The following is a 14,355-nucleotide window of genomic DNA, read 5'->3' as shown; positions in this document are numbered from 1 at the left end:
GCACATGCTTTTTCAGTTCTGCCCACAAATTTTCTATAGGATTGAGGTCAGGGCTTTGTGATGGCCACTCCAATACTTTGACTTCGTTGTCCTTAAGCCATTTTGCCACAACTTTGGAAGTTTGCTTGGGGTCATTGTCCATTTGGAAGACCCATTTATGACCAAGCTTTAACTTCCGGACTGATGTCTTGAGATGTTCCTTCAATATATCCACATCATTTTCCATCCTCATAATGCCATCTATTTTGTGAAGTGCACCAGTCCCTCCTGCAGCAAAGCACCCCCACAACATGATGCTGCCACCCCTGTGCTTCAAGTTTGGGATGGTGTTCTTCGGCTTGCAAGCCTCCCCCTTTTTCCTCTAAACATAATGATGGTCATTATGGCCAAACAGTTCTATTTTTGTTTCTTCAGACCAGAGGACATGTCTCTAAAAAGAACGATCTTTGTACCCATGTACAGTTGCAAACCGTAGTCTGGCTTTTTTTATGGCGGTTTTGGAGCAGTGGCTTCTTCCTTGCTGAGCGGCCTTTCAGGTTATGTCAATATAGGACTTGTTTTACTGTGGATATAGATACTTTTGTTCCGGTTTCCTCACTTTTTGCACCAAGTACGTACATTTTTAGGAGACAGAACACGTCTCCTTCCTGAGCGGTATGACGGTTGCGTGGTCCCATGGTGTTTATACTTGTGTATTATTGTTTGTACAGAAGAACGTGGTACCTTCAGGCGTTTGGAAATTGCTCCCATGGATGAACCGGACTTGTGGAGGTCTACAATTTTCTTTCTGAGGTCTTGGCTGATTTCTTTTGACTTTCCCATGATGTCAAGCAAAGAGGCACTGAGTTTGAAGGTAGGCCTTGAAATACATCCACAGGTTCACCTATAATTATGTCAATTAGCCTATTAGAAGCTTCTAAAGCCATGACATACAGTATATTTCTGGAATTTTCCAAGCTGTTTAAAGGCACAGTCAACTTAGTGTATGTAAACTTCTGACCCACTGGAATTGAGATACAGTGAAATAATCTGTCTGTAAACAATTGTTGGAAGAATTACTTGTGTCATGCACAAAGTAGATGTCCTAACAGACTTGCCAAAACTATAGTTTGTTCACAAGAAATGTGTGGAGTGGTTGAAAAACTAGTTTTAAAGATTCCAACCTAAGTGTATGTAAACTTCCGACTTCAACTGTACATTGCAGGACGTCACTGTGTGTGTGTGTATGTGCCACTGCCAAACAACAGTGCCTGACTCAGATACTTAAGGGAAGACATTTGTGTGAAATGTAGCCTACTCAAAGGCATGCCAGGGAACCTGAAGTCCAAAGAAGTGTTGTAATTGTTAACAGGACTACTTGGATCTGCATGTCATGCTTAACCAATGACACTACACTCAGTCCTGGGTTCAAATAGGCTACTAATTGAAATCTACAAATATTTTTAGCATTTTCCTGCCGGGTGTGCCAGATTTTGGGATCTCCGGGGGTGCAAGACAAAGGTTTGCAAAGCAACAAGCAAGCTCAATCAACCACAGCTAAAATGTTTTTCATTATTTCAAATAGTATTTGAACCCAGGTCTGTCATGGACTAGTGTTGCGGGCAGGCGGCAGCTGTTAGAGAAGTTAAAGAAACAGCTGAGAAAGTAAGACACTGCGAGATCAGCCGAGTCGGGGGCACACATACACACACACACAGACACACATACATACACACACACACACACACACACAGACACACACAGACAGACACAGACAGACAGATCAATCAAGTTGAGCAGACACACAACAAATCAGCCGATTTGGGCATAGCCCAGGACAGACAGAGAGGCCCTGGAAGGCCCCACTCACCCCACCCAGCCATCTGCTGGGGTCTCCTGATAATTCTGTCCCAGCTACCATCTCTCTGAGCAGCCCAAAAGGCACCATATTCCCTTTAGGGCCCTGGTCAATAGTAGTGCACTATAAAGGGGATATGTCATCATTTGGGATGCAAAATCTGAGCAGCCCGTTCCAGCTGAGAGAAATCAGAGAGGGTTAAATATAGCCTCACCATCAGCTTCATGTCATTATAAGCATTGAGAACAGCTACAGCAACATCTATCACCTTCAAGATTTAAAAGCTACTGGGTTGGATGGATTCAAACATTGTAACTTAATTAACAGTATCACCATCACCCCCATGTGGTGGAATATTAGTTTGTTGTGTGTTACAAAGCTCACTTTGAATGTTTACACCTTTGATGTCTGAAAATAAATAGGCCTATTTGTTTATTAGAAAGTGTCTCTTTGTTTCTATAATAGTTACTATGGCTTCACAAAATAACAATATACATGAACAAGAGAAGACCTAGTAGTCCAAAAGCCACCAAAAAACTCTACTCCCTCTGCTGGTTCACAGATGAAGCTAAGCAGCCAGGGCCTGCCCTGCACCTAGATTTGGTACACAACATAGGGAGTCTGTGTGTTGGTTGGACTCCTTGAGTCCCCTGGACTCCCTATTGGCTGCCGGTGTTGTGCCGAAAATCTCCCCCCTGCCTGTGAACGCGCACACACTCAATTCTTCATTGCTGCGACTTGCTTGCTAGTTAGGATTTCTGCTCTCCACTCCGTTGTCAGTTTAGCCTACATTTCACTGATCTTAGTAGCAGAATTTTTTTTTATTTGTGTCGTTCAAGGCAGCTGTCAATTTGGCTATTTGTTTCAAGTGTATTAGTCTATAAATAAATCTCTTTGTCAAAATTTGTCATCTCTCCCATGTCTTACTCGACTAGTAGTTGTTCTGAAATGTTTATTGTTTGCCTACATTTTACTCCCTCCTCTATGTTTAATATAACACACATACATTAATTATTAATGTCGGTTGCCTATCCTGACGTGAAGTTAGTTCTATAGAAAGTATTTGACTCTAGTGACAAAATTAAGGAAATTAGAAGGGGGGCGTTTGGCAAGGCTATTTTGTTGCCTACTGAACCCCCCCCCCCCCCCCTTCTATCTTGGGACTGCAAGGCCTGGCACACTTCTGAATCATGTTGGTAGCTCATGTTGACCAGTAGTGTGTGCCACAGAAAGTATTTGACTCTAGCCACACAATTAAGGAAATTAGAGGGGGGGGGGGGGGGGGGGGGGGGGGTTAGGGCATTGCCTGCCGAATGCTCCCCCCTTATCATTTCCTTAATTTTGTCACTAGAGTCAAATACTTTCTATAGAACAAACTTCACTCAGGATAGGCAACCAGGTTTGTTCTATAGAAAGTAACGGAAAGCAACCGAAACCGAAATTAATAATTATTGTATGTGTGTTATATTAAACATAGAGGGAGTAAAATGTAGGAAAACAATAAACATTTCAGAACAACTACTAGTCGAGTAAGACATGTGAGAGATAACGAATTTTGGCAAAGAGATTTATTTATAGACTAATACACTTGAAACAAATAGCCAAACCGAAAACTGCAGATATTACTAGCCTCCCCCGCGATCAAACCAGCATAAACATTAAATTAAATGAAACGCAGCCTAACGTGATCATTGACAGCTGCCTTGAAGGACATAAAAAATGATTCCCCCGCGATCAAACCACCATAAAAATAAAATGAAACGCAGCCTAACGTGATCATTGACAGCTGCCTTGAAGGACACAAAAAAAATGCTTTCTGCTACTAAGATCAGTGAAATGTAGGCTAAACTGACAACGGAGTGAAGAGCAGAAATCTTAACTAGCAGGCAAATCGCAGCAATGAAGAATTGAGTGTGTGCGCGTTCACGTGAGGAGGGGGCTTCTGGCAGGCGGGAGAATTTCGGCAAAACCCCGGAACATAATTACAAATAATGTGTATACTGCAAATTCACCGCAAGAAGCACAAATATCATATTTCACTAAAACATAATATATTTCTTTAAATGCTTACATTTGTATGAGATCAGATGTGTCTCTGTATTGAGTGGGAATACTTGGGAACAGACATCCAAAATTAAAATCACTTGGAGCTGATTTGGTGTTTATACGGTCTTTTATGTCCAACAATGAAAATGCGGGCCGACAGTTAGGGAGCTCTGGCCTAGATCCACAAATACAACTTTCAAACACACCCTTAAATACTGAAGAAGCATTTATAATAAATAAGCAATATTGCTTCTTTTCAATGGCCCAACATTACAGCAACCATATCTTTCGCAGTTTTGCCCTAGGCTCTGAAGATAAACAGGCTACGGGCCTGCACCGTTCTAGCGGATTAGAACATCATCTGGAAATACAGTATATGGATGCTAGGCTACTGAATTATGTCGTGTTGCTGGGACATTTACAAAAAGCAATACTGAACAACTCCAGTGTTTTGATACCTTGAAAGTTGTGTTTCTAGTGGAATGGTTAGAAAACTAAAGATGATATGAAAGTTTTGAAGATGACTCACCGATGTGTGTATTTCCCTTCAATCGTTGTGTGAACTGCTGGCTCCCAGACTTCCAGGAAAGCGAATGCTGATAAATTCAGGAGTTTGCGCGCCAAATTGTCATTTCAGGTTAAGGGGTGTATTCATTGTTTAAATATAAATGCTAAAGTTTATGCAAATGTTTATTATGTCTTTGTTTTGAGTAACGTGTTAATTGTTTACCATTGTAATGTGTAATGTCGAATAGCATTTCATTTGAAGTGAATTACCAATGACTGTTGAGAATTTACCGATAAAGGTGTGAATGGTTTATGCCAAATTAGGGAAGGTTCTTTTATGATGCCCATACTCTTTATTCACGAGGAGCTGTTCTTGAGGTAACATGTTTTTGCATAGCTCAGTCTAATCTGCACCACCCAGCGGCTACTGTGAGTACACACCTTGAAGATTTGTGAATGCGTAGCTGCTTTATTGAAACCCTAAAAATATCCTATTTAATCTGACAACTGGGCAGCTTTATTGAAAACCTTAAAATATCCTATTTAATATGACAACAACCGGTAAATTTAAGTTATTCTATAAAATAAGCTTTTCATCAGGGCCAAATTACCGAAAGGGCATGCAGGGGGGCCCCCCAACCAATTTCTATTTATTTTGTCAAAATGTGTATAATTGCAGGAACTGCAGAATTGTCTCAATATCATGGCATTTATTTTTTGAATAGGATATTAGCTTTAAAACTGCAACATTTTCTCTCAGCCTCATGGCAAAAATTTGTAAAATTGCCCCAGAGCCCCAAATGCGGCAGTCCGGTCCTGCTTTTCATGATGTGTCAAATTAAATTGAAGCCTGAAGTCATACCTTGTGTATGTGTACGAGACAACATTGTCTTGTAAGACTATGCTTATGAATCAAAAGACAAATAACTACATTATCTCCAAGAAATCTTTAAATTGTTTGCTTGTTTATTTCGCAGGACCCAGCTTTTCAAGAAATGATTAGCCTCGCAAACCTAAAATCCCCACAAGCATTATGTCTTTGACTGGTATGTAAAATACCAATATACAAAACAAAATAAATACAGAATCAATATTTCAATAGCATGCCTCACGATGCAAAAGGCGTATGTACTGTATGTATACATTAGAATGACAATTATGAAGAGATTAAGCATAATTCTCATATCACATTTTATTAATAAAAACAAAGCCCTGGATCTACCACTCTAATCTAGGTTTATAACAAAGGTCTGATTAGACATTTTAACTTGATGCACACAAGTGACAAAGCCATCCAAATGTCTTAAAAGCTGGTTGACTGCACCCATCCATCCTCGTAATATACAACAGTCCGTCTATACCGGAAACAGTGGGCTGGGAAGTTAGTGCCGAATTCAAAGGCATTCAGAATGAGAATAGATTTACATATTGGCACAGCTTTTTACACTTGTTTTTCTTCTTCCAGAAACAACTTGAAAGTATTGCGAACAAAAAACAACAGAGGGAAAATAGAAAGAGAAAGGCCTAGAAACTCTAAAGCACCTGTAAGGTAAATACAAGGAGAGAGACAGATGGTGCTTTGCTTTCTGTACACTCTAGAGGGTTTAGTAGAACCATGTAAAAGCTTGAGTCCCTTGTCTTAAGAGCTTTTCACACTACATGTTCTTAACCCAGGCCTAACCTTAACCCTGGGTTAAAACTACCCCTAGGCCAAGTTCAGCGTGAACACAAATTCAGAGCGAGAAGCGACAGGCAAGGTAAAGCTTTAAGGGAAATAGTCAATTTCAGAGTTCATTCCAGTCAGTGCTTGCAGTTTCTTTCTTTTGTTTCCCTCCTCCTCTCTTCTCCATGTCATGTATTGTAAGCAATGTAAGTGGATCCTAGAGGACCATATTCTATCTTTAGCTGCTATTGGTAAATTAATATGGCTTGACGAGGCAGAGTGCAACCGAGATGGAAGGAATGCGGTCACACCGGGAGATTAACGGGATTCTAGAGATCTGGAGCACGTGATGGTCAGGTGCTGTGTTGGCATAACGCCGAAGGTCAGAGGTGTTCATCCTGTCCTCAATGTCTGGTGGACTGCTAGTTGCTGCTGTTATAGGTCTGCAGCCTGGCCCCAGATCTGTTTATGCTCTCTTGTCAACTGCTATGGTCATTGTCACGCCAATGGCCATAGGATTTGGCAAGACAGCACAAACTGATCTAGGTCCAGGCAAGCTGTTATAAGAGCTCCATTAGCATTCCTAAGTGTCCGTCTCGTTCTCCAGTTCTAGTTCCTCCCCATCTTGTAGTTCATTATCCACTTCCTGTAGTTCTTCATCATGTAGTTCCTGGTCGTCTTGTAGTTCTTCATCATTGTGTAGTTCTTCGTCCTGGTCATGCATCTGCTCATACTGTAGCTGCTGATACGGTAGCTGCTCAATGTCTTCTTCCTCTTCATCTTCCTCGTGCAGAGTCAGTTTCCTGTCCTCCACCAGCTTCATCTTGTCCCGGATGTGTTCAGCAGAGGACGCCATGTCTCCAGGACTGCCAAAGTACTGCTCGCTCCTGAAGGGGGGACAAAAGGGGCAGAAGGACTCAGCAGGGTCATAGATGGGGCTATGGATGCAAGGATTGACAGTCCATGATCAAAATGGCATGCATCATTAGATTTTGCATCTTGCCAGCCATGTCTCAGTGTGAAATGTCCATTGTTTCTTACCCGTCTGGGAATATAACAGGGACAGTGAGTCTGTCCAGTAGAGCCTTCCCCACAGTCTCCACCTCCTCATAGGTCTCCTGCTCCACCTCGACTGGGATATCACCCTGGTCTGGGCTGGCTTGGACCAGCACCTTTGATGGAGGAGACAGGAGGGAAAGGAAACAGAAGAGGACCATCAACAAAAAAGTATGTACTCACTGAACTGTTAGTCACTTTAGATAAGTATCTGTTAAGTGGCATACATGCATTTCCCAATAATTCAACACTTCCAATTAACAGGGCTCACTGAGTAGAAGTCAGAAGCACAAAGAAGACAAAACCTTTGCAATATTTGCTAAGAAGAAGGTGTATTATTTGGCTGTCACAAAGGTAATTCAATAATATATTAACATCTTCCTGATAATATTAGGTTTCATTTTCATAACTGTCATTCTTTTCCTACCTTCTCAGCTGCGGTGTGAAAGGAGCAGGCCATCTCCAGCCGATGGACCCTCTCCTCAGTGGTGACAGTAAACTGTTTCCAGACCCGGTTGAGGCGTGGCAGGGTGTCACCAGAGGAGCGCGTGGAGCACCGTAGAGACTGACACAACACCACCGTCGCCTGGAGCAGCTGACGGCCGTAGTCATAGGTGCTCTGGACACAGAGAAAGAGAGAGTCAGGTTAACACAATACCTAGTACCTAGTAGGGGGCAGTGGGGTAAGTTGAGCCATTTATTACATTCAGCATCACTCCGTCAAGGGAAATATAGTTTTAAAAAAATGTTTTATTTAACCTTTATTTAACCAGGTAGGCTAGTTGAGAACAAGTTCTCATTTACAACTGTGACCTGGCCAAGATAAAGCATAGCAGTGTGAACAGACAACAACACAGAGTTACACATGGAGTAAACAATAAACAAGTCAATAACACAGTTTTTGTACTCTTTCTAACAAAGAAAGCTATATACAGCACCAGTCAAAAGTTTGGACACACTCATTCAAGGGTTTTTCTTTATTTTTACTATTTTCTATATTGTAGAAAAATAGTGAAGACATCAAAACTATGAAATAACACATATGGAATCATGTAGTATCCAAAAAAGTGTTAAACAAATCAAAATATATTTTAGATTTCAGATTCTTCAAAGTATCCACCCTTTGCCTTGATGACAGCTTTGAACACTCTGCATTCTCTCAACCTGGAAGGCTTTTCCAACAGTCTTGAAGGAGTTCCCACATATTCTGAGCACTTGCTGCCAGCTTTTCCTTCACTCTGCAGTCCAACTCATCCCAAACCATCTCAATTGGGTTGAGGTGGGGTGATTGTGGAGGCCAAGTCACCTGACACAGCACTCCATCACTCTCCTTCTTGGTCAAATAGCCCTTACACAGCCTGGAGGTGTGTTGGGTCATTGTCCTGTTGAAAAACAAAAGATAGTCCCACTAAGCGCAAACCAGATGGGATGGCGTATCGCTGCAGAATGCTGTGGTAGCCATGCTGGTTAAGTGTGCCTTGAATTCTAAATAAGTCACAGACAGTGTCACCAGCAAAGCACCTCTACACCATCACACCTCCTCCTCCATACTTTACGGTGGGAACCACACATGCGGAGATCATCCGTTCACCTACACTGCATCTCACAAAGGCACAGCGGTTTGAACCAAAAATCTTACATTTGGACTCAAAGCCCAAAGAACAGATTTCCACTGGTCTAATGTCCATTGCTCGTGTTTCTTGGCCCAAGCAAGTCTCTTATTCTTATTGGTGTCCTTAAGTAATGGTTTCTTTGCAGCAATTCACCCATGAAGGCCTGATTCATGCAGTCTCCTCTGAACAGTTGATGTTGAGATGTGTCTGTTACTTGAACTCTGTGAAGCATTTATTTGGGCTGCAATTTTTGAGGCTGTATAACTCCAATGAAACTATCCTCTGCAGCAAAGGAACCCTGGGTCTTCCTTTCCTGTGGCGGTCCTCATGAGAGCTTGAAGGTTTTTGCAACTGCACTTGAAGAAATGTTCAAAATTCTTGACATTTTCCGAATTGACTGACATTCATGTCTTAAAGTAATGATGGACTGTCGTTTCTCTTTGCTTATTTGAGCTGTTCTTGCAATAATATGGACATGGTCTTTTACCAAATAGGACTATATTCTGTATACCACCCCTACCTTATCACAACACAACTGATTGGCTCAAACACATTAAGAAGGAAAGAAATTTCACAAATTAACGTTTAACAAGGCACACCTGTTAATTGAAATGCATTCCAGGTGACTATCTCATGAAGCTGGTTGAGAGAATTCCAAGAGTGTGCAAAGCTGTCATCAAGGCAAAGGGTGGCTACTTTAAAGAATCTCAAATATAAAATATATTTGGATTTGTTTAACACTTTTTGTTTAACACTGATTCCATATGTGTTATTTCATAGTTTTGATGTCTTCACTATTATTCTACAATATTAGCCCACCCACACAGCTACCATTGCACTTTCATGCTAGGTTTAGGGCCGCATACTGAATCTTATAGAGACCCCAACTGATGTATGGAACAATCTTACAATTATCTACTTTGGTTTAGATACAAGCGTGAAACCTCTAACACAATTAATTTGACTTGGTGAAAATCCGTTTGCTTACCACTTTTTCCATGTGGTTTCTTCCTTGACAGACTCCATGAAATTATAACCTCTTCCTAAATAATTTGTCAAATTATTAACTTTGTGTATGGTTTTCTAGACACAAGGGTGGCTCAACTTACCCCTTTGGCTCAACTTACCCCACTCTCCCCTTCCCCTCTATTTCCCTTTGAAAGACATGGAGAGAGAAGAGAGACAGAGAGAGAGAAGGGGGCAGACAGAACAATTGAGGGAGTGACAGAGCGGGAGAGAGAGAACCCCTCAGTCTTCCTCAAGCTGTCTGAACTCTGCTCTTGTAGTACGTACCTGTGCCACATCCACAAACTTCTTGTGTTTCTCCAGCAGCACTTTGGTTTCCTGTGAGTCGTCCCCTAGTCTGATGTGGGTCTTTAGAAGAGCATCGAGGAGCTCACCCAGCCACTCCACCGCCTGAGAGTTAACACAGTGACATGAGCTGGGGTTTACAAGGTATTGTCAACAACAATAACAACATGTCAACAACATGTCAATAATAACAACCCACTTAAGTTTGCAGTCCAGAACCAACAGAGGTCAAACAAACAAACAAACAGGGATGAACAGAAGGAAGCCTATCTACTGACTTGTGATGCATCTTCCTCACACTTGAACAGCTGGACCATCTGAAGCATCTTCAGTCTCCTGACATCCACCATGTCCTCACATCTAAACAGAACCAAAACTTTATCAAAACATGACGATAACCGTTTCCATGACAAGTTCCGTGACAACAGCCAAAATTCCACGATATTCCAGAAATCGCTTGACTCGTGGAACCTTTGTAAACAACTCCAGTATCATTTTGAGGCCTGCGGCCTTACATCATAAAAAAAAAGATTTAAAATAAATCTGAGCAAACCTTTGTTTCCGGAGCTGCATGTCCTCCATGACACCTTGGATGTGATCAACGTTGTCTTTGTTATCGATGGGGACGTCTTTCCCATAGGACCAGGAAGTCTGGTTGGACATCTGATCCATCAGGACCTGGCCTTTCTCCCTCAGGCCTACCAGGGCTCCCTCTGGGCAGAAATACACATCAAATAATACTCATGAATTACTCAACTAACACTACTGAAAGTTATTTCAAATGTAAAATATTATTCTTGCAGTTATCCATTAGAAAAAATACAAGAAGAGGGGATATATTTAAGACGGTCAATGTTTCAGCACAAATACCTTTCTCAAGATCAGTCTTTTTATTCTACTCTGCAGTTACAGAGTAGAACAAAAAAATAACAGTGAATAATAAATTTAATTGTGCTTACCAACGCTCTTGAGTTTCTCCTCGAGGTGTTTGAGTGTTTGTTGGATAGCAGCCCCGTCAGCAGGCGCCACATCGGCACAGAGCATGCCCAGTAGACCATCCAGTTGCTGGGACAGCTGGGAGGGTAAACTGAGGCATTATTACAAAGCCAACAAAGAGCTCTAGGCCAAACAATTAGTAGTCTATACTACACTGAACAAAAATACAAACACAACATGTAAAGTGTTGGTCCCATGCTTCATGATCTGCAATAAAAGATACCAGAAATGTTCCATATGCACAAAAAGCTTATTTCTTTTCTCCTTTGCCAAGCTAATGAGGTGAGTTTTGAGTTTATTTTAATTTTTACAGGGACAGTGCACATTAATCAACGTTTCAGTAAAAGTGCCGGTTTTAGCCAGCCGGCTAATTTTCAACCGCAGTCCCTGGGCAGGTTATTAAAAACAATTACAATATAGACAATAGCAACATAGGACAAGCAAGACGTAGCATACAGACAGAGCAACATAGAACAAAAAGCAGCAAGACAAAATTCATAAAAGCAACAAAGTGTTTCCACACCTCACAAGTTACAGACAACAGACATGGAAAGCGGCAACACACAGCTAGGGACCATGTTCACAAATCTGATTGACCTTTAGCCATGTCTTCAAGCACTTTGTGAAAGTGTGATATGTGGTGCAGTTATGTGTGTCTGATGGCAGTGTATTCCAGACATGGGAAGCTCTCACAGAGAAAGCGGATTTACTAAAGGTGCTTTTCCTTAGGGGAACTATACAGTCACCTCTCATGGCAGACCTTGTGGATCTACTGCCATATGTTTGGGTTTTCTGTTTAACAAAAATACTGAGTGGAGGGGGAGCCAAGCCATTTAGGATCTTGAATACAAGACATGCATCGGTGTATTGCACAAGATTTTCCCAACTCAGGAGCTCATGCTTTCTGAGGATGTGACAGTGATGATGGCTATTGGGCTTCCTATCAAGCACTTTGAGAGCCTGTTTGTAGACAGACTGAATAGGTCTTACTGTTGTACAGCAAGCTTGGGCCCAACTAGTCAAGCAGTATGTTAAGTGGGGGAGTATCATAGATTTGAAGTACAGTTTTGCTACCTCTGTAGTCAAACAATTTCGTATAAATCGGAAATTAGCTAGGTTGAATTTGGTTATTTGAATTACCTTTTTCACATGCTTTTTAAAAGAGAGGTTGGAATCAAGTACGATGCCAAGGTACTTAAAATCAGATACCACCTGGAGCTTCTCCCCTGACACATAGACATCTGGCTCAGTAGCATCTGTTGCCCTCTTTGTGAAGAACATGCAAACAGTTTTTTTCACATTGAGATGCAAACACGAGTCACTGAGCCACTTTGTAACCTGGACCATTACAGTAGTAATCCATCCATCTGACAGTTGTGGCATATCAAGAAGCTGATTAAACAGCACGATCATTACACAGGTGCACCTTGTGTTGGGTACAATAAAGGGCCACTTTAAAATGTGAAATAAAATGTCACTCTAAAACACAATGCCAAAGATGTCTCAAATTGAGGGAGTGTGCAATTGGCATGCTGACTGTAGGAATGCCACCATAGCTGTTGCCAGATAATTGAATGTTCATTTCTGTACCATTAGCCGCCTCCAACGTCATTTTTGAGAATTTGGCAGTACATCCAACCAGCCTCACAACCGCAGACCACATGTAACTATGCCAGCCCAGGACCTCCACATCTGGCTTCTTCACCTGGATCGTCTGAGACCAGCCACCTGGACAGCTGATGAATCTGTGGGTTTGCACAACTGAAGAATGTTGACCTGAATGCAGTTCGGCATCGCAACAGACTTCAGTGGGCAAATGCTCACCCTCGATGGCCACTGGCACGCTGGAGAAGTGTGCTCTTCACAGATGAATTACGGTTCCAACTGTACTGGGCAGATGGCAGGTGATGGCGCCGTGTGGGCGAGCGGTTTGCTGATGTCAACATTGTGAACAGAGTGCCTCATGGTGGGTTAAGCTACGGACAACGAACATAAGCCATGGACAACGAACACGATTGCATTTTATCAATGGCAATTTGAATGCACAGAGATACCGTTACGAGATCCTGAGGCCCATTGTCATGCCATTCATCCACCGCCATCACCTCATGTTTCAGCATGATAATGCACAGCCCCATGTCGCAAGGATCCGTACACAATTCCTGGAAGCTGAAAATGTCCCAGTTCTTCCATACTCACCAGACATGTCACCCATTGAGCATGTTTGGGTATGCTCTGGATCAACGTGTATGACAGCGTGTTCCAGTTCCCACCTATATCCAGCAACTTCACACAGCCATTGAAGTGGAGTGGGACAACATTCCATAGGCCACAATCAATAGCCTGATCAACTCGCATGAGGCAAATGGTGGTCATACTAGATACTGATTGGCTTTCTGATTCACACCCCTACCTTTTTCCCCCAGGTATCTGTGACCAACAGATGCATATCTGTATTCCCAGTCATGTGAAATCCATAGATTAAGGCCTAATTTATTTATTTCAATTGACTGATTTCTTTATATGAACTGTAACTCAGTAAAATCTTTGAAATTGTATTTTTTTCAGTATATTATGACCCCCATCCCTTCAACCCTAGGCACGTATGTAGATCAGATGACTGGATAAGTGTAAGCAATATGGGTGGTTGTAGCTCCATCTTGCCCTCTGATTGTGGCCATATTGCCTATGGACCAGGCCTAGGGATTGACTTTGTGATTTAGAGTAGGAGTCACTGTAGTTCTTGTTCTTGGCTTTATACGTATTTTGTAATGATCCATTCAAATCAATCAATCAATGATACATACGTCCTGTGCTGTGCCGTGGAACTCGTGTGCTGACTGCAGTACGTTCTGTCTGGACTCCAGTTGGCTGGCCTGTCTGTAACAGACATCACTGAGCTGCTGCTGAAGACCCTTTAACTCCACTAGGTCCTCCTCGTCTCCAGCACTCAGCAACGCTGCTATCTGCTGGTTCAGCTCTACGTATACTGCAAACCACTCCTGTAAATACACAACCAATAACACATACATTATGATTGGATTTCACAAATTAGAAACACAATTCAGCCACACAAGTTACACAATGGTTTGCAACTTATTTCCATTGTGGCCCTCTGGCTTTGGCCAGAAAGCAGGAAAACGCTTTCTGATATACAGGCCAGTTTATCATAGAGAAGCTCAATACACAGAAGAACCACACACTAAAGATGTTTCTGTATCAAAGCTGTTCAAATTCTGTTCAAACCTACTGTACAGTAATTGAGTTGAACGCTGTAGTGAAGTGTTTTTGTGGTATAGTTATTACCTTGAGAACACTTATACATT

The 14,355-nt window shown here is 41.9% G+C and overlaps 2 protein-coding genes across 4 annotated transcripts in view; both read right to left on the bottom strand.

Moving 5' to 3' along the window:
• Positions 1–4,530, bottom strand: part of LOC139538884 (coiled-coil domain-containing protein 141-like) — a 66,034-nt gene extending 61,504 nt beyond the window's left edge. The window contains exon 1 of the mRNA XM_071341411.1: positions 4,413–4,530. The gene's annotated coding sequence lies outside the window, so the exon portion shown is untranslated. The remainder of the gene's footprint in view (positions 1–4,412) is intronic.
• Positions 4,531–5,567: 1,037 nt separating this feature from the next.
• LOC139538885 (SEC14 domain and spectrin repeat-containing protein 1-like) overlaps positions 5,568–14,355 on the bottom strand; it is a 72,663-nt gene continuing 63,875 nt past the window's right edge. For all 3 annotated transcript variants that reach the window (XM_071341415.1, XM_071341413.1, XM_071341414.1), the window contains 8 exons: positions 13,837–14,031; positions 10,993–11,107; positions 10,587–10,746; positions 10,312–10,393; positions 10,016–10,138; positions 7,537–7,728; positions 7,095–7,225; positions 5,568–6,940 (listed from right to left, as the gene is read on the bottom strand). In XM_071341415.1, the coding sequence (XP_071197516.1) occupies positions 6,637–6,940; positions 7,095–7,225; positions 7,537–7,728; positions 10,016–10,138; positions 10,312–10,393; positions 10,587–10,746; positions 10,993–11,107; positions 13,837–14,031 (1,302 nt within the window). In that variant the 3' untranslated portion in view covers positions 5,568–6,636. The remainder of the gene's footprint in view (positions 6,941–7,094; positions 7,226–7,536; positions 7,729–10,015; positions 10,139–10,311; positions 10,394–10,586; positions 10,747–10,992; positions 11,108–13,836; positions 14,032–14,355) is intronic.

The sequence above is a fragment of the Salvelinus alpinus genome, chromosome 14 (assembly GCF_045679555.1).
Source record: "Salvelinus alpinus chromosome 14, SLU_Salpinus.1, whole genome shotgun sequence".
Classification (NCBI taxonomy): Eukaryota; Metazoa; Chordata; class Actinopteri; order Salmoniformes; family Salmonidae; genus Salvelinus; species Salvelinus alpinus.
The sequence above is the reverse complement of the archived record's forward strand: the minus strand, read 5'-3'. Positions and strand labels throughout refer to the sequence as shown.